General features: G+C 35.8%; 1 protein-coding gene across 1 annotated transcript in view; it reads right to left on the bottom strand.

Moving 5' to 3' along the window:
• LOC120078944 (probable E3 ubiquitin-protein ligase RNF144A-A) overlaps nt 1–25655 on the bottom strand; it is a 38929-nt gene extending 13274 nt beyond the window's left edge. The window contains exons 1-2 of the mRNA XM_039033153.1: nt 24747–25655; nt 23607–23683 (exon numbers count right to left, since the gene is read on the bottom strand). Of these exons, the coding sequence (XP_038889081.1) occupies nt 23607–23683; nt 24747–25459 (790 nt within the window). The 5' untranslated portion in view covers nt 25460–25655. The remainder of the gene's footprint in view (nt 1–23606; nt 23684–24746) is intronic.
• Between the last annotated feature and the right edge of the window lie 1128 nt (nt 25656–26783).

Genomic DNA, 26783 nt, shown 5'->3' with positions numbered 1-26783 from the left:
AGCGCATTAGAAGATTGCGATCGCAAAGCTATGCGATCGTATGCACTCGTGAAGATCTGCTCAAGAAGGTGGCTGCATAAAGACGGAACATCAAGGTGAAAACATAATAAATGATGATGAGACGGAAAGCTGACGACGATCGAATCCAAATTTAGTTGACAAGCCGTTAACGACACATTGTAGCAATACATTTAACATTTTGGTGACCATTAATCGGCGCATCAGACAGAGATTTAATGACCTCCCATCATTGCAATCATTTGAGAGAAAAGCTTTTTCACCTTGAAGCTCTATAAATATTGAAGGCCACCATTGTTAAAGGAGATCAAAGCTTTGGAGTTCGAATATACATAGTTCGCCATATACATAGAAGATAGATCATAGATAGTCATAGTCTGTAATTCTTATATTTAGAAGGCGGAGGCGAGCGAAGAGAAGAAGACGCCAAAAGATCATTCCTGGTTAGCTCAAGAGACTGCCAAGAAGTGCTGAGAATGGAGAGAGGGCCGATACTTACGAAAGCAAGAACATTCTTTTGGGAAGAGTAGATTATAACACAGTGTAAAAGCCTAGAGGAGCAAGACATTGCTATCAGGCGTTCTATCCCTGCTTTCCATTGTCGTTTTGTATTCTAATTTTATTTATAAAATGGAATTTGCATCTCTACATCTGTTCAATCTTTTCACATTGCGCACGAGTAACTAAATTTCTGAATGGGTTGAGAAGCACTTAGCTAGCATGACCTAAGATCTTCATTTTATGCGATCATCTTGTCTTATGTATGCGTGGATCACCCTTTAGAGATACTTGAGAGAGTAGTCTAAAGAAAGAACCTAGACTTGAGAGAGTCAGGTTAGAATCTAGGCTTGAGAAAGTCAGATTAGAACCACATAAGCAAGAGATAGAGACTTAGAGATAAGTTATGTTTGCTATCATGCATCGCATGCACCCTCGAAATAGGATATGATAGTATGTGGTCACCTTGTGTATGTTCGCAATATACACCATCGCATAGACAAGAATAGAGGCTTAGACATAAGTCCTATAGACATTATCGTATACATTGCATGCGTTGTAAAATTAGGAACCATGGCATTTGCATTGAGAGATGAAATGTTGTTGTATGTGTGTAGCATGATCACATAACTTGAACGCAATCTTAGGAAGTGTTAGCTAAATCCCTTCTCAACCCGTTCCTCGCATACTCATTGTAGCTTTCGCTGTCATTATCTCTTTACTCAATTCCGCTGCATAAGATTTATACTTTACACAATATACCAACCAAATATTTGTTTTCGTCACCGCAAAGGAACCAAAAGTTACCGTCGCATATTGTCTCAGTAGTCCTTGTGTTCGACCCTGGACTTATTAGGAAACTTAGTAAGATTTATACTTGGATTTTACTAGGAAAACTTACATGTGCAATGCATAATTCACCATCGCAATATACACCATTATTTCATCACATTTACAACGCATCAGAGGGAGTTTGTGACTTTTTGGAGGAGGAAGACGATTGAAGAACACACTATCGTATAGCTAGATCTTCAATTGTGTAGATCTCAAAGTCTATCGTATAGACTCTGTTGAAATCATGTGTAAAACACTCACATTCGTGTAACTTTCTTATGGAAAAATAAAATCATAGTTTATTTATTCAATTTTACCATAAAAACTAACTAACCTCCTACTAAGGTGGTTAGAGAGAAAAATGGATTAATTATCCAAATAATTAACAATATAAATAAATATGGTAACCAACTTATCATATTATATTTATAACCTATAGTTTTAATATTGCAACATATACAAAACAAACTATAGTTCTTTTTCTTTATTTTATGGAATTTAATATAAATCATATTTATATTAAATTTAACAACTATGAATCTCATTCATAGAAACTATATTTGAATCACATTCAAATATTCATTCCTCCAATTAATCTATAATGTATCAAATACATTATGTCAATTATATTATATATAATTGAATCGATTTAATTATATCATATATAATTAAATTCTTTATTATTGATTTGAACAATTCAAATTAACCCAAAAACTGATTCTCAACTAAATCCTTTTGAGCTACTAAGGGGACTTTATGGGCCTGTAGCTTGAAACTCCAACTGTATGTGAATAATTAATTAAACTCTTTAATTACATTATCCACCATCTGTTAACTATCAGACACTCCACTAAAGATCGACATTTGCACTCTTCGCACTATAGATATATTTCTGTGTCCATTGGATATAATCAATCAACAGTACGATGACCCTTCACAAATTGCTCATAAGTACAGATGGGCCCAATTACCGTTTTGCCTCTATAATTACCTCTAACTCCGTAAGTACCATTGATTTCTATAACGAACAATAAATTATAGTCCCACTATGATTAAACCTCTCTCGGGCCAAGAGAGGTTGTGATGCAACATTGTTCAGACCTGAAGTTAGCCTTTAAGGGAGCAATTTATCTACTTACCCTTGCTTTGGGGAAGGAGTGAATTTCATCTTGTGTAGCTGATTTCCCAACTCCCAAATCACACGAATCCCCAAAATAGTAGGCTTGTTGAGTCGGCGATCTGGCCACTGATGCGTGCAATTATGATGTGTGTTATGCAGTGATCATGTAAGTTTTCTTAACAAGACCCAAGTATAAGCCTTATTAGGTTTCCTGGTAAGTCCAAGGTCGAACACAGGGACTACTGAGTAAATATGCGACAGTTACTTTGATTCTCTTACGGTAGTAAGAACAAATGAAGTGGATGGTGTTTTGATTAAGAATTTTTCCTATGCGACGGAGTTGAACGCAGAGTTGATAAAAGCGTAGAGTTACAATGAGTATGCAACTAAGGGGTTGAGAAAGGGTTTAACTAACATTTCCTAAGATTGTGCACAAGCTATGCGATCATGCTACACACAAATAACAGCACGTCATCTCTCAATGCAGAATGCCATAACTCCTATTTCTAGGACGCATGCGATGAGTATACGATAAAGTCTATAGGACTTATGTCTAAGCCTCTATTCTTGTCTATGCGATGATGAGTAATGCACACATAAAAAAAGGTGACCACATACCTATTTCTAGGGTGCATGCGATGTGTAGATAGCAATAGAACTTATGTCTAACTTTCTATTTCTTGCTTATGTAATTCTAATCTGAATCTCTCAAGCCTAGATTCTAATCTGACTCTCTCAAGTCTAGATTCTATCTTTAGACTACTCTCTCAAGTATCTCTAAATGGTGAATGACGCATACATAAGACAAGATGATCCCATAAAATGTAAATTTTAAGTCCTGCTAGCTAAGTACTTCTTAACCCATTCAGAAATTAAGTTACTGATAACTGGCAGAAATGCATGTTATTATAACGCAAAGATATAAAACAATGTGAGAATGTTATGGTAAAAACATGTAAAATCGTGTCCAAAAGCATTAAGATGAGAACATTGCGATCGCATGCGCCCATCGCATTAAAACAACTAATTTATTTATTTTATGCAGAAAAATGCGTTGGCGCAAGGAAAATTGCGATCCAAGGAATTCGGCACCCGAGCGCATTAGAAGATTGCGATCGTAAAGCCTGTCTCTTATACACATCTAGATGTGTATAAGAGACAGCATTAGAAGATTGCGACCGTAAAGCTATGCGATTGTATGCGCTCGCGAAGATCTACCAAAGAAGGTGGCCGCATAAAGAGGGTACATCAAGATGAAAGCATAATAAATCATGATGGGACGAAAAGCTGACGATGGTCGAATCCGAATTTAGTTGACAAGCCATTAACGACACATTGTAGCAAGTACAATCAACTTTTCAGTGACTATTAATCGTTGCATCAGACAGAGATTTAAGGACCTCCCATCATTTCAATCATTTGAAAGAAAAGCTTCTTCACCTTGAAGCTCTATAAATACAGAAGGCCACCACTATTAAAGGAGTTCGGAGCTTTGAAGTTCAAAATATACATAGTTCGCCATATACATAGAAGATAGATAATAGATAGCCATAGTCTGTAATTCTTATACTTAGAAGGCAGAGGCGAGCGAAGAGAAGAAGACACCGAAAGATCATTCCTGGTTAGCTTGAGAGACTGCTGGAAAGCGCTGAGAACAAAGAGAGGGCCGATACTTGCGAAAGCAAGAACATTCTTTTGGGCAGAGTAAAGTATAACACAGTGTAAAAGCCTCGGGGAGCAAGACATTGCTACTGGATGTCCTATCCCTACTTTCCATTGTCGTTTTGTATTCTGATTTTATTTATAAAATGGAATTTTCATCTCTACATTTGTTCAATCTCTTCACATTACGCATGAGTTACTAAATTTATGAATAGGTTGAGAAACACTTATCTAGCATGACCTAAGATCTTCATTTTATGCGATCATCTTGTTTTATGTATGCATCCATCACCCTTTAGAGATACTTAAGAGAGTAGTCTAAAGAAAGAACCTAGACTTGAGAGAGTTAGGTTAGAATCTAGGCTTGAGAAAGTCAGATTAGAATCGCATAAGCAAGAGATAGAGACTTAGAGATAAGTTTTGTTTGCTATCATGCATCGCATGCACCCTAGAAATAAGATATGATAGTATGCGGTCACCTTGTGTATGTGTGTATTATTCATCATCACATAGACAAGAATAGAGGCTTAAACATAAGTCCTATAGACATTATTGTATACATCGCATGCATCCTAAAATTAGAAACCATGGCATTTGCATTGAGAGATGACATGTTGTTGTATGTGTGTAGCATGATCGCATAACTTGAATGCAATCTTAAGAAGTGTTAGCTAAATCTCTTCTCAACCCGTTCCTCACATACTCATTGTAACTTTCGCTGTCATTAACTCTTTACTCAATTCCGCTGCATAAGATTTATACTTTACACAACATACCAACCAAATATTTGTTTTTGTCACCGCAAAGGAACCAAAATTTACTGTCGCATATTGTCTCAGTAATCTTTGTGTTCGACTCTGAACTTACTAGGAAACCTAGTAAGGTTTATACTTGGATTTTACTAGGAAAACTTGCATGTGCAATGCATAGTTCACCAATGCAATTTCACATCATTATTTTATCACATTCACAAGCCATCAGCTACTCATGCGAAATATGGAGAGATAGAACATAGATTGAAATGAGATTTCCATTTTCTATTAATAAAGTACTGAATACAAAATAACAAATGGAATTGAGAGATAAGAAGCCCGGTAAGTAATGTCTTGCTTCCTGTGGCCTTTTACATTGTTCTTTTTCACTCCAACTCTGATCTTGATGTGTATTCTTACTCTCGCAAGTGTTGGACCTCTCTTCTTTGTAACGCTTTCCAGCAGTCTCTCGATCTGCCCGAGAATGATCTCTTAGCTTCCTCGTCTCCTTGTTCGTCTCTGCCTTCTAAGTATATCTACGAGTATGTGCGTGAATGGACTAACTAACTCTCTAACTTCTTCTCTTTGTTTGTTCTAAATCTTCTTAACTTATTTTGCACTGGTGGCCTTTGGAATTTATAGAGCTCAAGGTGAAGCAGCCTTTCTCTCTAGTGATTGCAATGATAGGTGGTCATTAATTCCCCTGCTCTGATGTACCGATTAGTGGTCACCGAAAGTTGAGTGTACTTGCTACAGTGCGCCTTTAACGGCTTGTCAACTAAATTTGGATTCGACCATCATCAACTTTTCGTCCCATCATGAGTTATTATGCTGTCACCTTGATGTGCAGTCTTTATGCGGCACCTTTTAAGAAACTTCTCACGATCACATATGATCGCATGACTTTACGATTGCAATTTCAAGCGCACTGGACACCTAGTTCCTTTGGACGCAATTTTACATGCGCCATTGCCATATAACCACATACATCTCATGTGTAATAAACAAATGTTGATGAACCGAGAAAATTTGCCTCAAAATCCTCAAATCTAAAGCTAACTATTACAGAAACAAATATTCTCCGGTTCAAACAGGTGAACTGGGTTCTTGAACCGTTCGGTCGAAGTTCGGTCTCCCACTGATCGTGTACCAAAACACCCCTGCGATTGTCTACACGAATAAGCAAATGCTTTACCAATCGTTTACCTATGTTTTCAGAGCTAAACGATCGTTTAGCAACGATCGTGTACCTTTTTACTATGCGATGAAGTATAAGGTATGCGATCAGTGTACCAAAACACCCACGATCGTCACAATAAATAAGCAAATGCTTCATTTAATCATTTACCTACGCTTTTAGAGCTAAAATGATCGTTTAGCAATGATCGTGTAACCTTTACTATGCGATGAAGCATGAGTACGCGATGTGGTAAAGCACTATCATCTAAATGATTGCTGAGCGAGCGCCTTCGTATCGCAAAACCATGTGATCGTGTAGTCAGTGACTATGCGATGAGGCATGCTAACTACACGATCATTTAGCGTGCGTCTTTTACTAAACGATGAGCATCAAATGCTCCACTTGATCGTCTACCTCCAGCGTCTCCGCGATCGGGCAGCACCAACGCTAACACGATAGAGTAAAACGATTTACCCCATTGTTTAGCATGTAGCTAAACGATCGTTATGTAAATACTACGTGATCATTAGATAAAAATCTACACGATTTTTTAGTTGAATCCCAATGATCGTTTACTTGAGGCTACATGACACGACAACTCTGGTCTTCTCCTTCGTTGAAGAACTGCATCTTTATGCTTCGAAACTTCATCACGAACGAATCGACTAACTCAAACACTTGAATTACAGGACTCGATTGTAGTTAATTATGCCAAAAAAACATAGGGCCCCTTACAAATTAACATATGTAATTTAAAGTAAGCTTTAAACCAGAGGTAAATCTTCCTCATTGTAAGATTACTTAAGGCTTCCTTCAATCCATTCGATTAAACTCTGAACATTCATCAACGGCATCCACAAACGCATTTAACAATTAAACACAATGCAAAAAAACACTCCATGACTGTAAAAGAAAGTTCAAAATAGAAAGTGAATTTGGAATATCAGAATAACCTGTCCTTTTGATACCAATTGAAGGAAATCAGATATGAGAATTTCCATGAGTATACGAAATGATCGTTCCAAATTTCATTCAATTTGAACATTAAAAATTACAATCAAGAAATGGAAACATACAGGTTATGCCCAAAACGAAATTACAGAGCATGCTTTACAGAAACATATCAAGGGAAAGAATAAACATACTTTAAGACTCATCTTCAATCCCCTTGATCACAAATGCTCGAACAACTAGTTAGACTGCAAACCGAACGCTTGACACTATGACCGAACACAACACGATCCAGCAACCACGTGAAGGATCTCAAAACGAGAGTTTCCATGAACGGGCTTAGATCGATCCGATTTCATAGTGACCGAAACATAAACGATATACATTCTATACTAACTGTTATGCATATTAAACTCATCAACAAATGCTCAGAATAACGATAAGACGTAGAGAAAGGGGTTCATACCAGAGGAAGACGGTCTTCGTTTGTGTGAACCCACAAGCAGTGGAAAACTCCAACCGACCTACAGCACCGACCGGTGAGTCTCTCGACTGTTACTGCACGATCCGAACGTACATCCCAACAAGGCTTCGGGGACAACACCAACCACCAGGGAACCCAGGTATCCTCGGCGTCAAAATCCCAAAGAAGTGGGCTTTGGTGAGTTTGGTAGAGGACGGAGGAGAGGATTTTGTGTAGACGACAAGCGCACACAAGAAGAACCTTGCTATCGAATAGTAGAACTAACACGATCGTTTAGGAAAAACTGGACGATCGTTTAGGAAAGTGGTATACGATCGTGTAGGGAAGCGTGAACTAGACGATCGTTAGACGAATGAGAATCTATCGTATAGCGCTCGCGATGATGCTCTTTCACGGTTTCTTTGGGCGGGATATCGAATATGCACGAATGAAATATCAAAACCAAAATGAAAACAATTTTATACTTCAACTCGCGGTTACATTAACCTTCACACGGCCCCACGTTTCCATGTTCCCCACATTCAACGTTTAATTGGTTAATTAATAAATAATTAATCAATTAATTGAATTAAAAATATAATCATATTACATTTATATCCTATAGTTTGATATCATATATATACTACTAATGATTTTTCCTCTACTTGATATAAATCATATGTATATCTAATTTCTCTCCAAAACAAATGTATCTCATACATTTAGCCAATTATATCATTATATAATTAACCAGTCCAATTATATCATATATAAGTTGAACTTCCTTTTGTCATTTTGAACATTTCAAATTAACCCAAACACTAGTTCTCAACGTTATCCAAGCTACCTAAGTGACCTAATGGACCTGTGGCTCGAAGCTCCAATGGTACGTGAATGGCTGACTAAACTCTTTAGCCACGAGATTCACCATCCGTTAACTGTCAATGATCCACTAAAGACCAACAACTGAACTCTTCTTACCACAGATATATTTCTATGTCTATTGGATATAACCAATCATGAGTACGATGACCCTTCACAGATGCTCGTAAGTACAACTGGGCCAATTTATCATTTTGCCCCTGTAGTTACATCTCACTCCTTAAGTACCACTGATTCCTCTAATAAACAATATAACATAGTCTAACTATGTGTGAACACCTCTTGGGTCAAGAGAAGGTGTGTGGCGCAACATCGTTCAAGCCCCGAAATCAGCCCTTAAGGGAGCCATCTATCTACTTACCCCTGCCTCATGGAAGGAGTGAATTCCATCTTGTGTAGTTGAGTTCCCAGCTCCCAAATCAGACGTATCCTCAAAATGGTAGGTTTGAATCGGCGACATGGCCACTCGCACCCATACAAATCAAAGGATCGCCCTCAATAGCAGGAGTTCCCAACTCACTCAGAATTGAGGTCATGTTACCTATGGTCATCTTAGTGAAGTGAAGTCTCTGTCATGAATGGTGTTATATAACGAGACATTAGCACTTCGTGGTCAGGTCTTATACAAACTCTTTGTATAGGACGCCCCCGCTCGCATGTCCCCAACACGAATGATCAGGATCAGATCATCTGTGACAAGCCACAACACTTGTGACCATTCCACAAAGAGGGCCGCGTCCGTAGCATTACCAGGATAAGATTTCCCTCTTATATCTATATACTACAGACCATTTTGGTTATCACTCAAGACATGATCCACTTGTATGTCACCACATACATACTCGAGTCACATACAGATAACCAGGAATTTTATGTTTATTGATTTGTGGTAAAGCAAATAAAACACGTAAATGAGCAAAACAACAAGATGTGAAGTAAATATTATATATTAACAATCACATGTGTTCATATATACTGTTTACAAACTATAGGACACGAGACTTTAGGGCATCAACCCCAACACCACGAACTTAGTGAACAACCTCTAATCACCTCGAACTATGTCATGTTGAGTACAACACTACCACAATGGCTACCTTGGTATTCTCGGTGTGAGAATCTAGAAGTGTGGGCTCTGTGTGAACTTGGTTAGAGGAAGAGACTGAAGGAAGTACAATCGTGTAAACAATTGAGAAAGTGGGAGATGACAATGTCTATCGTATAGACGATGCCCAATCGTTTAGAAGAAGCTTCGCGATCATTTAGCTATCGGCCAGCTGAGTGAACTATCGTATAGTGACACTCCACGATCGTCTAGTCTCTCTTTAGCTATCGTTTAATAAACCTCATTCACTTGACAGCCATCCATGAGTAATTTTCGAGAATAGAAACTCTCAAATCTTCAACTAAATTTTAGGAAAACGTTATTTCTTTTATCTCACGGTTGCCATGAAAACTACCAATAACTGCGCATTCAAATAGTTATTAGAGAAACAGAGGTAATTATCGAATAATTAATATTATTATAAATATATATGATAACCAACTTACCATACTATATTTATAACCTATAGTTTTAATATTTCATCTCATGAAACATATAAACCAAAACTCTTTTTCTATTTCATGGTACTTAATGTAAATCTCATTTACATTAATTCTCCACTTGATGTATCTCATACATCATACCAATCATATCCTATATAATCAAATTACCTCTTGTCAATTTAAACATTTCAAATCAACACCAAGAACTGATTCTCAACTTGAATCTATTGAGCTACCAAGGCGACCTTATGGACTTATAGCTCGAAGCTCCAACAGTATGTGAATAACTGACTAAACTCTTTAGTCACGGGATCCACCATCCATTAACTACCAGTCACTCCACTAAAGACCGACAACTGAACTCTTCTTACTACAAATATATTATGTGTCCATATCAACCAATCAACAGTGCGATAACCCTTCACAGATCGCCCGTAAGTACAGCTGGGCCAATAACCGTTATATTCCTATAGTTATATCTAATTCTTTAAGTACCACTGATCCCTCTAATGAACATAAGTCATAGTCCTACTATGACCGAGTCCTCTCTTCCAAAGAGAAGATGTGGCCACCATGTTCAAGCCCTGGAATCAGCCCTTAAGGGAGCAATCTATCTTATTATCCCTGCTTCGGGGAAAGAGTGAATTCCATCTTGTATAACTGAGTTCCAAGCTCCCAAATCAGACAAATTCCCAAAAAGGTAGGCATGTTGAGTTGGCAATCTGGCCACTCTCACCCATACTAATCAAAGGACTGCTTTCAAAGGCAAGAGTTCCCAAAACACTCAGGATTGAGATCATGTCACCTATGGTCGTTTAGGTGAGATGTAAGTCTCCAGCAACGGCGTTATATAAAGAGACGAATCATCTCGTGGTTCGGTTTTATACAAACTCTTTGTATAAGACGCCCCTGCTCCCATGTCTCCACATGAATGGTCAAATCTACCATCTGCAGTAGTTCACAGTACTTGCAAACCTCTACATCGTAGTGTCAACAGGATCAACAATCTATCCTTAATCCTTATACTACAGACCTATTTAGGTTATCACTTAAGGCATGATCCACTTGCATATCTCATACATGCTTAAGTTTACATACGATAACCATGGAGCTTTGTTTATTGGATATGAGTAAATGCCAAATAAACTAAATCTTATTTTATTCATAACAATGTGTATATATTACAAACTGCGAGACTCCGGGAGAATTAGCACACGAATCCCAACACTTGTAGCTTGAAGCTCCAATGGTACATGAATAACTAATTAAACTCTTTAATCACAATATCCACCATCCGTTAACTTTCGGGCATTCCACTAAAGATCGACAGCTACACTCTTTTCACTACAGATATATTTCTATGTCCATTGGATATAAGCAATCAACAGTACGATAACCATTCACAAATCGCTCGTAAGTACAACTGAGCCAATTTACCATTTTGCCCCTGTAGTTACATCTAACTCCTTAAGTACCTCTTAATCCTCCAATGAACAATATATCATAGTCCTATTATGAGTGAACGCTTCTCGGGCTATGAGAAGGTGTGGCGCCACATTGTTCAAGCCCCAAAATCAACCATTAAGGGAGCAATCTATCTATCTACCTCTTCTTCAGGGAAAGAGTGAATTCCGTGTTGTGTAGCTGAGTTCCCAGCTCCCCAATAAGACGAATCCCCAAAGTGGTAGATTTGAGTCGGTGATCTGACCACTCGTACGTAAACCAAAGGATCGCCTTCTTAGACAGGAGTTTCCAACTCACTTAGAATTATGGTCATGTTACCTATGGTCATCCTAGTGAAATGAATGTCTCTGTCATGAACGATGTTATATAACGAGACTAAACATTTTGTGGTCCGGTCTTATACAAACTCCTTTGTAAAGATACCCTCGATCGCATGTCTCCATATGAATGATCAGGATCAGACAATTTGTAGCACTTTACAACACTTGTAAAATCTATAAAGCGGGCCGTATCTGTAGTGTCATCAGGATAAGGTTTCCCTCCTTTATCCATATATTACAGACCATTTAGGTTATCACTTAAGGCATGATCCACTTGTATGTCTCCACATACATGCTTAAGTTACAACGATAACTAGGGATCTTAGTTTATTGGTTTGTGGTTAATACAACTAAAATATCTAATATTTTATAGACCATAGTGAAGAAAATATCTCATATTAATACATCACAAATATTTGTTCATACACGTATTTACAAACTAAAGGTCCCTATAAGATTTAGGGCATCAATCCCAACACCTAGAATCCTTATCAGTCTGGAAATCAGAGTTTGTGTATCCTGTAAGGATCAAATCCTTAAAACCATACACAAGTATGTAGTCCCTCATTCTCCATAGATACGTGAGGATGTTCTTAATGGAGGTCCAGTGATCAAATCCTGTGTTAGACTGATATCTATTGACTATCCCCATTGCATAGCAGATGTCAAGTCTAGTACATAACATCGCATACATCAGGCTACCAACAGCTGATGCATAGAGGACCCGTCTTATTTCCTCAACCTCTTGAGATGTCTTAGGACACTGTTTCTTAGACAAAATAACTCCATGCCTGAGAGGAGTAAACTCTTAAACATTGAAAATTGGCAAGCATCTTGTCAATGTACAATGCTTGAGATAGGGCCAGCGTTCTGTTCTTTTGATCTATAAAGATCTGAATGCCCAAAACAATTTGCGCCTTTCCCAAATCTTTCATTTGGAATTGGGTCACTAGCCAATTCTTAATTTCAGTCAGCATACATACGTCATTCCCAATTAGTAGGATATCGTCTACATACAACACAAGAAAAGCTACTGAACTGTTGATGATTTTCTTGTAAACACAAGACTCATCAACATTCTTATCAAAACTATAAGATTTGATTGCAGTATCAAATCTTATATTCCAAGGTCAAGAAGCATGCTTCAATCCATAAATATACCGATTAAACTTACAAACCTTTTGCTTTTGACCTTGGGTTATGAATCCCTCAAGCTGCTCCATATAAATGGTCTCCTCAAGATTACCATTCTAGAAAGTAGTCTTGACGTCCATTTTCCAAATCTCATAGTCATAATATGAGGCAATAGACAAAAGTATCCAGATAGACTTTAACATGGCAATAAGTGAGAAAGTCTCCTCATAGACGACTCCCTCAACTTGGGTATAACCCTTTGCCACAAGTCTAGCCTTGAAGGTTTGCACCTTTCCGTTAGTACTCCGTTTTCTCTTATAGATCCACTTGCAACCTATAGGTTTTACCCCATCAGGTTGATCTACAAGATCAAAAACTGAATTAAAGTACATAGACTTCATTTCGAGATGCATAACTTTGATCCATTCACCTTTGTTAACATTCTCCATTGCCTTATTGTAAGACAATGGATCCTCAACATCTCCGTCAACTATGATAGTTATGGTTTCTATTAAACACATATAATGAATAGGCGGGTTCACAACTCTCCCACTACGTTGAGACTACCTCAAAACTTGAGGTAGATGTGACCTACTAGATGAACTAACTTCAAAAACTACATATACATTGTCCAATAAAATATAACTTTTCTGTAAAGTAAGTTGAATTCCTCCCACTGGCCTAGCTAAAACAACATGCCTAATTCCAACACGCATCATCATCTCCCGAGCATCCAATTGCTACCAGGTACTAATTCCCTGAAATGAAGAACAAACATTATTATTGGCGTCTGAATCTATTATCCAGGTTAAATCATCATTCTCCACTAAACAAGTCTCTAAAACAAGTAAATCACATCTACCTTGCTTGGTCTTCTTTTTTTTCTACCATGTGTTTGAGACAATTTCTCTTCTAGTGTTCCTCCTAGTTGCAATGGAAACAAATTCCCTTTGCAGCCTTGACCTTCTTACCCTTCTAGGCAATAGCCAGTGGGATAGCTTTCCTCTTTCCACCTTTCTTCTTCTTCCACTTTTTGGTGTCGGAAGAGGAAGGCATAGACTTAGCTCAAGAGGTCGAACCTTTAAATAACTTCTTAGAGGATGAGGTAACATTTGCCTCTCCCTTATGTTCCTTAACTTTCATCAAGGACTGGAAAGTCTATAGCTCGTGGAGCAAGGTGGTCAGGTCGTAGTCAATCTTATTCATAATAGCATTGCTACGAAACTACAGAAAACTTTCAGTTAAAGTTTCAAGGATGAAGCTAACCTAACTGGCCTCATCGATGATAGACTCATTCATCTCCACCACATTAAAGTGGACCATCATGTTGAGAACGTATTCTTGAACAGATGCCTTTCTTGCATACGGGCATTGAAGATAAATTTTAGAACGTCATGCCTAAGCTGAGCGGAAAATTGTCCAAACATTTCTTACAAGGAATCCATGATCTCACGGGCAGTGAGCATGGGCTCATGCTTCTTGGCCAAGACTTCAGAAAGACTTGCCAAGATATAACTGATGCGTGGAAATTGGAAGTTAATTTTACTCGACAACCAACTTCCTTTGGACGCATTATGGGATGCATGTTCCTAAGATATGCATTGATAGTCATGCGTCAATGGTCATGCGTTGGAATGAAAATTGCGTTAACGAATGTATGCGATGACCATGCGTCCTGTTATAAGTTTTCTTGCGTTCACGCTAAGTATAACATGAACGCAAGTTTCTCAGGTAATTCAAGATCGAACACAGGGACTTGTAACTATATGTTTGCGGTGTTTTGCATGTGGCGGTTGAATAAAAGAATAAAGGGGATGTTGCTAAGTTAATCCTACTCCTGCTTCTATCTATCAGACAACACAATAAGAATATGCATGAAAGGTAGAGATGCGACAAACCTTGACATGAAATAAATGTATGGGAAAGGAGATAAAATGCGGAGATGATTTCATCGCAAATCTTAAGAGTGATCGCAAGGGCAACCCTAGTCAACGCAATCCATGCGATCATGCTACATACACGTGAACCTAACTTTAGGACGTATGCGGTGTATCTGCGATATTGCCAAGAAGCCTATGCCTATCTAGACCTCCATAACCCGCTCATTAGCTCTCGCCGTATGAGCATGCTGCCACATAACCCCTTATCCTACTTCCTGGACGCATGCAAATCCAATTTGTAAGGTGCATACGCTGTGTAAAGCAAACAGAGCTTATCTCTAAGATCCCCATTCTTGCCTATGTGTTCCAATCCACTCTCTCAAGTCTTAGATTTGGGTTTTAGACTACTCTCTCGAGTATGCCTAAATGATGAATGATGCGCTCATAGGACAAGCTAACTGCATGAACTTGATTGACGCAAGGTTGTTACTATCCCTAGTGAACAATGCAAACATTGCTTAATGCGACCAGCCACTTACCCTCCCAGGCATTTGGTTGTTGCTAACTTTACTTATAGACAAGCATTGCATAGCCTATAGAAAAGCGTTGTTGCAGCTTCACACTAAGCAAATAAGGTTACTCACATACTCACGCAACGCATACCTCTCGGTAGGTTGCTACATGCTTCATATCCCTAATCTACATGACTAAGTATGCAATACCCAAGTAATTTCACTAAGTGTTGCAATGAAAGTAAAGATGCTAAGCAAAGAAGATGGAGATGGAGTTGAAGGAACAGAGAAATGCATTGAAAACACATTGTATTAATTTCTTAATTCAAAATGTCATACAATACAATATAGAAAAAGAAAGGAAAAGAAATGACTGGTTGGAAGCAAAACTTTGCTTCAAATGGATGTGCGTCAAGGCTGCCGGTAGTGCCATGGATGGGCAGAGGAGCTGACTCTCTCGAGATCTAACTCTGGTTGAAGGCTCTTGTCATCACTCAGAATGGATGAGGAAGGTGAAGAACTCTCAGCCATCTTCTCACGCATTTTATATGGATCGCGGGGAAAATCCCCGATTAAGGGACAATCTCCGGATCCCTAGGAATTTTGTTCATGGCTTCTATTTATAGAGTTTGGACCGCCGACAGCATTACTGGATTGCTCTGAGTTTGACGTTCGGTGCGTCAGTCCTTTGTGAACCTCTGCCACCAACGACACGGTAGGTGAAATGTTAGCATCAGCTTTGGATTTTCTCGAGGTAGATGTATTGATGCGTTCATTCCACCAACCTTGCGTTGATCCCATTAGAATGCGTTGTCACGTAGCCACAATCTTTTAATGGTCGCATTCGCTTAACACTGCAATTCTACACGATGACCGCATTCGCTTTGACGAGCGCAAATCCCATGCGATGGACGCATACGGCTAATTACCGCAACATCCATGCGTTGATCGATACGTTTGCCTTGCGATGGCATGTTTATCTGCATGCGGTCGTCTATGCGATGGTTCAGTTTCCGCGTTTGCGTTCATTTCCTGCATTGGCTACAAAAACAGAACATTGAACACATAATTAACGCAAAGTAATGGGTTAGCTGAGATTCGATATGCTGATTGATGCAAACTCTTTTTCTCATGAATTTCTAGCATGATCGCGCATATTCTGCCTAACAACCTTCATAATTCTAAGTAAAAGGCCTAAGATGACATGCATATCTGCTTGTCATCAATAACCTTGAGACTTTTCATTTGCCCGTACTCAAAGTTCGTATGAATTTTGAATGTTTTGAGTGCCATTTGGAGATGGGACTGGAGGACATTCCTCCACCAGGACAAATCTCAGGTCATCGATGATTAGAAATGTGTTAATCGTGTTTTTCCAAGTGATGTAATTATCGCTTGTTAACTTATTAGCAACGAGCATGTTTAATTTAGTGGAAGTCATTTTGAAATTTGTTGAAATATACAATTTATTTATATTAGTATTCATGCATTACCCAATTAGAAAAGTCAACCAAATTTAGCAAAATAATTTCATGCATCCTATGTGACATCTATTTTGCAATGATGTTTCGGTGAGGCAGGGTAAAGGCCACCTTAGGGTGATCAGTACCCTTTCACTAAACTGAGACCATTTCAACCAATATACAGAACAACTAATTGTACCTATAAATATCAGTCACCATTGTTCGATTCAGAAATTGTTAACTAGCTTAACATTTTCTTGTAAGTGTAACCCCTCATTTTGGATTCTAGAGTTGTGCCCCAATGAACCAATCGTAGGAGAAAACCAATTAGGGCAAAAACTAAAGCAATCCTATCAATTTCTAGAGTTTGAGTAAAGAGTCATGCAAATGCCATCTATAGGGAAACACAAGCAAAGGTGCCTCGAGATCGAGCATGAAAATTTACTATAAACTAATGAGAGAGATCGTGGGATATCGCTCCCACTTACTATAAACACTCTTTCCATTCAACTTGGTATTGACCTATACAAACAACACCCTAGAGGGACACAAACAAAGGTGCCTCAAGGCTGGGTGTAGATCTCACGGTGTGAACTTTGAGGGAGAAACGTGAAAAGGAAAAATGAAGTATCATATACCCTATTTTCCTCTCACTTAGTGTTTTACCTAGGGTTAATTTAACTTAAAAAAATATGACTACTTTTTTTTACTAAGTGATTGTTTAAATTTGCCCAAAAGTAACACTTACTTTTGATAATTAAACAATTTTGATTAATGTTTATTAAACATTTTAATAAACTTCAATCAAACAATTGCATGCTTGTAGCAAATCTATCTAATTTACTTTTCCAAGTCAGTACCCAGGTAGGGGTATTCCATTTCCATCAACTTAAATACCCCAGCCTAGACGGAACTAGTCTTAGACAAAAGGTCGCTTATAGATACATTTGTTACAAATTTAATCTTTTAATTAAAACCAATTTAATCATATTAAACTAATTGATTAAATTACTTTCTAATCTCATTAGAAATTTTGTGATCTTAGGTCTATATAAATTATGTTTTAAACCTATTTTTAAAAATGATTTGAACTTAAGTTTGCATGCAATTCTGAATTATTGATTTTAATTTATAATTTCATTTAATTATAACAATTATAAAATAAATGAAACAAATTAAAGTCATACATTACATTTAATGACACATTTAATAAAATCATGACATTTATAAAATTATCTAAAGTAGTGTCATGCATCATGCAATTCTCATTTTATTACTTAACATACATAACGTTCATATATACTAAAGTAATGAAATAATTAATAACATACATACATCCATACATCCAAACCATATATTATAACTCTTATAATATAAATGACGCTTGGTTATGTTACTAATGCATGCAAACATATATTATAACACTTATATTATATGATGCATGAGCATGCTATAAAATAAATCATGCAACTATATATTACATTATTTATAATAAAAATGATGCATGAACAGAGATGTCCACGGGGCAGGGCGGGGCGGGGACGGGGAAGTTTCCCATCCTCACAAGTTTTCCCACGGAGAATGGGGTGGGGATTCCTTTGAGGAATTTCGCGGGAATCGGGTTTCTCGTGGGAAAAATTTTTCCACCATCATTTTTTTCTAACAATTTTTTTTTCAATTAAATATATATTTTTAACAATTTCTTAAACATATCTAATACAACTTTCATTTAAATAAAATATTTTCAATTTTGGTAATAAAAACAATAATACACATTCAATTTAAAAAGATATAATTAAAACCCTAAATTCTCATAATTTTTATAAATTAAAATTCAATAATTAGAACATCCTATCTTAAATATTATAACATCTAAGGAATTAAAGTAATAAAGTCTTAAACTTAAATAATTAAAATCTCCATAATTATCCTAACAAAGTCTAAAATATTAATATTAATACATATATACTATAAATTTATAATTTATATACAAAAGTCAGGGCGGGGTGGGGTCATGGTCAGGGAATATATTCCTTGTCCCCGGCCCCGAATTGCAAAAGGGGAAAAAATTCCTACTCCCGATTCCATTCCCCGTGTATTCGGGGATTCCCCGCCTCTTTTGGGGTCGATCCTTGCGAGGCCCCGACCCCATGGGTTCTTTGAATATCTCTATGCATGAATAATGCATAATCTATGGTTAAAATTAAACTCCTCTCAAATAAACTATATATTATAATGTATCAAATACATTATATTAATTATATCATATATAATTAAATTAAATTAATTATATCACATATAATTAATTCCCTCAATTAATTTGAACAATTCAAATTAATCCAAAATTAATTCTCAATAATCCCTGTTGAGCTACAAATGGAACTTTATGGACCTGTAGATTGAAGCTCCAATGGTACTTGAATAATTAATTAAACTCTTTTAATTAAAATATTCAACATTCATTAACTGTCGGTCACTCTATAAAGATCAACAGCTGCATCTTCACACTACAAATACATTTTTTTGTCTATTTGATATAACCAGTCAATAGTACGATGACCCTTCACAAATTGCTTGTAAGTACAGCTGGGCCAAAATTATCGTTTTACCCCTGTAGTTACATCAAACTCCTTAAGTACCATTGATCCCTCTAATGAAAAATAAATCATAGTTCAACTACGACTAAACTCCTCTCAGGCCAAGAGAGAGTGTGGAGCCATATTGTTTAAGCCCCGGAATCAGCCTTTAAATGAGAAATTTATCTACTTACTCCAACATTAGGGTAAGGAGTAAATTTTGTCTTGTGTAGCTGTGTTCCCAGCTCCCCAATTAGACGAATCCTCAAAATGGTAAGCTTATTGAGTCGGCGATCACCCTTACAAATCAAAGGATCACCTTCATAGGCAAGAGTTCACAACTCACTCAGGATTCAGGTCATGCCACCTATGGTCATCCTAGTGAAATGTAAGTCTCTACTATTAATGACGTTATATAAACAGACCATTCATTTTGTGATTCAGTCTTATATAAACCCTTTTGTATAGAACACCCCCATTCACATGTCTCTATATGAATTATCAGGATCAGATCATTTATAGTACTTTACAACAATTGTAACATATACAAAGTGGATCGTATTTGTAGTGTCACTAGGATAAGGTATCTAGTCTTATCCATCTACTACAAATCATTTAGGTTATCACTTAAACATGATACACCTATATGTCTCTACATACATGTTTAAGCTACAGAAGATAACCTTGGATGTTAGTTTATTAGTTTTGTAGGTTAATACTACTAAATGTCGAATAAAATATCGCATATTTTATTAAATAAATAAATCGTTTGTACATTACAATTATAAACTACAGAACCCCTGAGATTTACGGCATCAACCCCAACAAAACCTTTCTTGGAATTCTACACGAATACTTGATAAGCATTTTGTCAATATACGATGCTTGAGATAAGGCTAACGTTTTATTCTTACGATCCCTTATGATTTAGATACTAAAACATACCATGTTTCACCCAAATCTTTCATTTAGAATTGAGCAACTAACCATTTCTTACTTTTGGTCAGAAAACCTACATCATTCCCAATGAGTAGGATATTATCGTCCACATACAACACCACGAATGCTACTAAACCGTTAATGATCTTCTTGTAGACACAAGGTTCATTAAAATTTTGATTCAAGCCATAGGTTTTGACCACAACATCAAACCTCATATTCCAAGATCAAGATGCCTATTTCAATCCATAGATAGATCGATTTAGCTTGCAAAATTTTTTGCTCTTGATCTTATACTATGAATCCTTTTGGTTGAGTCATGTAGATTATCACTTCAAGATTACCATTCAAAAAGGCAGTCTTAACGTTCATTTGCCATCATAGTCATAATTTGTGGCAATAGACAAGAGGATCCAGATAGATTTTATCATAGCAACGGGTGAGTAGGTTTCTTCATAGTCCATCTCCCCAACCTGGGTATAACCTTTTGTTACTAATCTAGCCTTGAAGGTTTGTACCTTTTCATCTACACCTCTTTTCCTCTTGTAGATCTACTTGCAACCTATAGGTTTTACCCCATTAGGTTGGTTTACGAGTTTCCTTGGAGTACATAGACTCTATTTCTTGATTCATGGCATTAATCCATTCATCCTTGTCAACATCTTCCATTGCCTCCTTGTAAGACAATGGATCTTCAACGTTATCATCTTGTATGATACTTTGAGTTTCATTTAAACCCAAATAGTAGGATATGTTTGACTTGAAGAAGTAATATCAACAACTCTTGTTGAATTGTTTTCTTCTTCAACAACTCTTGTTGAAGTTTCAGTAGTGTCTTTGTTGAGTTCATTCAATACAATTATACTCCATGAGTTATGCTCTCTAATATGGTCTTCCTCCAAAAAAGTTTCATTTATCGATACAAAAACCTTATTTTCTTTTGGATTGATGAACATACCACCTCTCGTTTCCTTGAAATAGCCTACAAATAGGCATAATTTTGAACGTCGTTTCAATTTCTTCAGGTTTTCCACAAGCACGTGTGCTGGACACCCCCAAATCCTGAGATGCGGTAAACTACTTTTGCGACCTCTCCATAACTCAAAAGGTGTTTCAAATACACTCTTTGATGGAACTTGGTTCAAAATGTATATTGCAGTCTCAATTGCATAACCCAAGAACAAAATGGGAAGATAAGCATAACTCATCATAGAATGAACCATGTCTAATAGGGTTCTGTTTCTCCTTTAATACACCATTCTGTTGAGGTGTACCAGACGTTAAGAGTTGAGACGTGATTCTATGTTCTATCATATAGTTCTGGAATCCTACATCTATGTACTCTCCACCTCAATCTGATCGAAGTGTCTTTATCCTTAAATTCTCAACCTCGGCCTTATGCTCCTTGAACTTTTCAAAAGTATTAGACTTGTGGTGCATTAGATAAACATACCTGCTAGAATAATCGTCATTGAAAGTGACGGAATATTCAAAACTTTCCCTTATTTTAACATTCATCGGACCACAAAGGTCTGAATGCATAAGCTTCAAGGGTTCTTTGGCTCTATGACATTTTCTAATAAAAGGTCTTTTTATCATTTTTTCTTCTAGACAAGATTCATATACCGGTAAAGAATTTTTTACTAACTTGTTTAGAAATCTATTCTTAACCAATCTCTCAATTCTATTTAGATTAATGTGACCTAGTCTTTGTTTTTCTTTTTCTTCTTCTTTAAATTACGAGATCCTTCTCCGGCAAGTGAGATTGCGCTCAGATCCAACAATATTGCAGAACGAGATGGATGTCAAAGAGCGAGAGAGAGGAGAGCGATCTGTGAGAGAGGAAAGGGATTGAGACAGAAGAGAGAAAAGAGCACAAGAGAGAGAATTAGCCATTCCACATATATGTGAGGATTTGATTTTGGTAATTTCACCGAGTTTAATATTAGAGGATAAAAAAAAACCCTCATTTTCAAGAAGTGGAACAAATATCATTTTTCCTTCCATTTGAGTCACCCTACGAAATCATCAAATAGATTCCTTAACACTGTAAACAGCCTCAATAATCAACTTAGAGGCCCATTACGATTAATGTTCGACTCCATTTCCTTTTTAAGTCCTTTCCTTTTTAAGTCCAACTTGTTCCTTTTATATACATATATATATTTAATATTATGAGGGTTTCTACGTAAATTTAAGTTCATTTTTACTTTTGTGCGAGCAAGAAATTTTATTTACAACTATCTAAATGGTCTGTCAACTGAGTGACGCATGTTTAAAAAATAAGGCTGAAAGCTGTTACTTAAAAATTTTAGGAGATTTTTTTAAAAAAAATTGTTACGTGGTTTCAGCATAAAAATACCATTTTGATAGCTATACTTTAGAATGATTCAATTTCTGTGTACTCTCAAATGTCTAAATTTAGTCTTCATATTGAATAGAGATTTTTTTTAAAAAAAATTATTTTATTTCAACTCTTTTGATACAAACAATTTAAAATACACCGTTTCAAAATCTATTTTGAAGGGTTAAACTAAATATATCCTTAATAGGTTAATATGTTGATTTTTTTTTTTTAAATACCTATTAGCATTTTCACTATATCAATATTGTAATTTTACGCAAACTAAAATTGAATATTTTTTTCAATAAAAAGAACTCAGAAGATGAAATATAATCACTCGAAATTGACTTCTTCGTATGACCACAGTGATACTATTAAAAAAGGGAGTATTATTTATTGTTCGTCGAGCTCGGAATTTTGGGAATTAAACAGAGTTTGAAATATTGAAACAGAATTTGAAGAAATTTTCATTTCATAGTGTGTTTCCACTTTCTATACAAATACTTTTAATGTATTCTTCCAAATAAAACATCATTTAACACAAACATTAGTTAAATTGTTATACACCTAAACATTACAAGAGCCAAAGCATATAAATTCAACTACAAATTAATATTAGCTTAAAATCCTAAGGCAAAAATAAAACTTGTACCATTTTAAGTTTGTTGATAACCATTTTTCTGTTTTTAAAAATTATGTTTCTTTACCAACAATAGTTTGATAAACTTCTTTTTAAAAAAAACACATAAAAACATTTTTCTATCTATATTTGAAACCCCTTTTTAAAAAGTAAAACATGCTTCTAGTTTTATTTTTTAATTCATAATATCCCATCCAAAATCTAGGTTATCTAAAAATCCATTACAAATTTTCACATAAAATCCAAAAGGTAAAGTACAAATATGATCTCTAATTTACGAAAAGTTAAATATTAATTCACAAGTTGAAATTTCTTTTCATAAAACTTCAAAAATAGCTTACATTATATGAATGCAGCAAAACTTTTAAATCATAAGAATTAAGTTCTAATTTTCTTCTGTACATTAACATTAATGATAGACAGTACGTTCATAAGCTGAGTTTGGACAAGCATGGCCACCACCCCACTTAGCTCCACAGCTGTAGCAAAATTGCGTTCCACACCTATAAACGTCATAAAAAAAACTCATTCATTTATCTTCATTTTTAGTTCTGAACCATTTCAACCTAATAAATACTCAAGTACTATTACATCAATTTTCGATAAAATTAAGACCAAATTTGCAATTTTAGTGAATCATAGAAGTCTAATATTATAGTGTTCTTTAGGAGTGCTTAGGATATTCATTTATTCTATCACCACAAGGAAAAGAAAATTGGTTAGCCTAATCTTAGTGCATCTCATCTCTTTGGCTGTCCAACATGAAAAAGATATTCCACACAAGTATGGCTACAAAAAAAGAAACATAACATTTAGACCACGATGAGATTTAACATATTTTTTTTCAATTTACTTCTTAGGGTGTAAATATTCATTTAGTCCATATACTTTCAAATTAAATTCAATTTGGTCTTTGTATCATTTTAATCCTTATTATTGTACTTTTAAAAAATTGGTTACTATAATTATGAGTTATTATAATTGGATTATAATAATTTGTGTTCGAACTATAAATTATTTTAGTTTGGGATATAATAGTATGTATTTGAAGTGTATACTATTTTAGTTTGAGAATTAAATAGTAGATATTAGGGTATAAAAAATGATAAATGTAAAATAGTAAAATCTATAATAAATGGTAGATTTTGAAATAAAGAGGCTTGAAATAGTGTTGCAGTAACTAATTGGATATAAAAATAGTATTTAAGAGGTAGTTATCATTTAAGATAGTTCTTTCCTTCAAGAGCCAAAAATTTAAATACTGCATTGTTGTTTATATTTTTAGAATGATTATTATGATGTTTATATTTTCAAAAAGTTCATATTGAAAATAAAAATGAAGGGACGAAAATGAACTTTTAATAAACCAAATGAGTAAGGTGGCATTTTAAAAATAAAAAAAAAAGAAAACAAATAAATAAACCAAAATGAAAATGTAAATTAAAAGATTAAGCAATATTTGGTGGACTTTAAGATGTCGGACGGATTTGATAAAATGCAGGAAAATAGATATAAGTTAGGACAAGATGCAGAAGAAGGAAGGAGAAGGAGAAGTGGAAAAGTAACCTGCAGATAATATGGACGCAACCTACAGTTTTCTCAACATAAACTTTGCAATTAGGGCATTTCTTCCATTTCTTCTCATCCGCCAGTTTCATCGTCATCATATCCTCTGTGTTCTCCTTCCGCACTTTCTCAAACTCTCTACATTCCATATCCCCATGCCATCCCACTTTACACTGCGCACAGAACAATCTCCAACAGTTCAGACATTCCACCGCCGTCACCCCCTTCTCATCCCCCTCATAAATCATCGGCGCCGAACAGTCTTTGAACGGACAGTTCAATCTCTTCCACTTCAGAATCATCGCTTCAAACAGAGCATCACCCCACCTCTCCAACACCTCTTTCGGAATGAAAGATCTACACATCTCCGGCTCCAGCAACGTCCCGCACTTGGGCTGCGGGCATTTCACCGCCATTGAATCCTCCAGCTTTGCGGCGATGTACTTTGAAATGCAATCGGTGCAGAAGGTATGTGAACAGAGTCCGTTTGTGAACATTTCGGAAGCCAATTTGGCGTCCGTGCAGATTGTACAGATTGAATCTTGGGGCTTTGGGGAAGAATTATTATTGGGGATTTCTGCTGGAGTTGATGATAAGGAGGAAGTGATTGCTTCTTGGAGCTGTAACTCATATGCGAAGTTTTCATCGGACAAATCATGGAGGAAGTGGGAAGAGGAAGAGTTAAAGGCATGGTGGGAATGTAGTGACGCCATTAGAGAGATTCTTGGGCCGCAGAAAACTGAATTTAAAAGGAAGAATTAACAAAATGTGGGATGGGAACCATTATTTCCAATGCAGATAGAAACAGAGGAGAATGAGGATGAAGATGACTGCTCGGTTGTTGTGGATTCATTTAAGAGCAACCCCTTTTGACTCTACCATTTAAAAATCTCTCCAACCAAGAAAAATGCCCCTAAAACTTCCTTTCAGTTGGTTTCAAGATCTTTTTTTCATCAAGGATTAATTAACTAGACGGAAATTATCAATTTATTTATAATCGATATTTTATAAACTAATTTATACCTTCAATCACGTTGTGTTTTGATAAATATAGACTATAGTAAGTGACTTATAACAATTTAGATGGTTTTATTATTATTATTATTATGATGTCACTTTGGCCACATTTCTCAGCAATCCACTTTTCTTCCACATTCAAATTCAACCCACGAACTTCTCCATACTGTTTCTCATTTGCTCCAAACAATGAAAACCAGATAAGAAGATGTATTTAGAATCGTGAAGTTTCACTCATTTCCAAATACAATTTATAATATATATTTTGTTCCAGTATTGTTTGTTAGATTTGTTTTTTCAACTTTTATTTGGGGATTTGTTGTGATTTTTGGAGATATCCTCGGAAAAGACAAAATATGTTTTTCTGGATTTCAAATGGAAGGAACATTTGTTGAAATCCGATTGGATATCTTTTAAGAAAAATTTTTCTCGTAATAAATCGACTAGGTCCTTACGAGAGAAGAAAAAGAAGAGAGAAATATTATTTTACGAGTAAATTAAATTCTTAAATAAAAAGATTCATACCGAATATCTTCAGAAACACCATAGAAAAACATTTGACGAAGCCCTAAATGGGTAATCTAGAAAAATAGAAAGAAAGTTTTCCCGTAAGAAACACATTTTTCTAATAGATAACTGAGATTTCTTTTCAGCTGAAAAAAGAAAAAGATTGTAAGTGTTACTTTAGTTATCCCTTACCAAAAATCTTGGTAAATCTTTATAGAAAATTTTGGTAAGTCAAGAAAATTTTGGTAAGTTGATCCTCATATAAAATTCTCCATAATGTCCATTATCATATTTGTTTTGTTGTATTGCCCTTATCAAGGATATCTCGGGCATACTCATTTTACATTTTTTTTTCCATTTTACATATATTACGTTATATAATTAAAATAAATATTGTCAATTATATATATCATATTTTTTTTGTTCTATCGTAATTCTTGTTATTTTTTAAACAAGATATTCAAATTCAAATTTAAATTTAAATTTATTTTACAAAAAAATCTTAAGTGAAAA

Source organism: Benincasa hispida, chromosome 1 (assembly GCF_009727055.1).
Source record: "Benincasa hispida cultivar B227 chromosome 1, ASM972705v1, whole genome shotgun sequence".
In the NCBI taxonomy this organism is placed as follows: Eukaryota; Viridiplantae; Streptophyta; class Magnoliopsida; order Cucurbitales; family Cucurbitaceae; genus Benincasa; species Benincasa hispida.
Note: the sequence above shows the minus strand (reverse complement) of the source record. Positions and strands in the feature narration are given on the sequence as shown.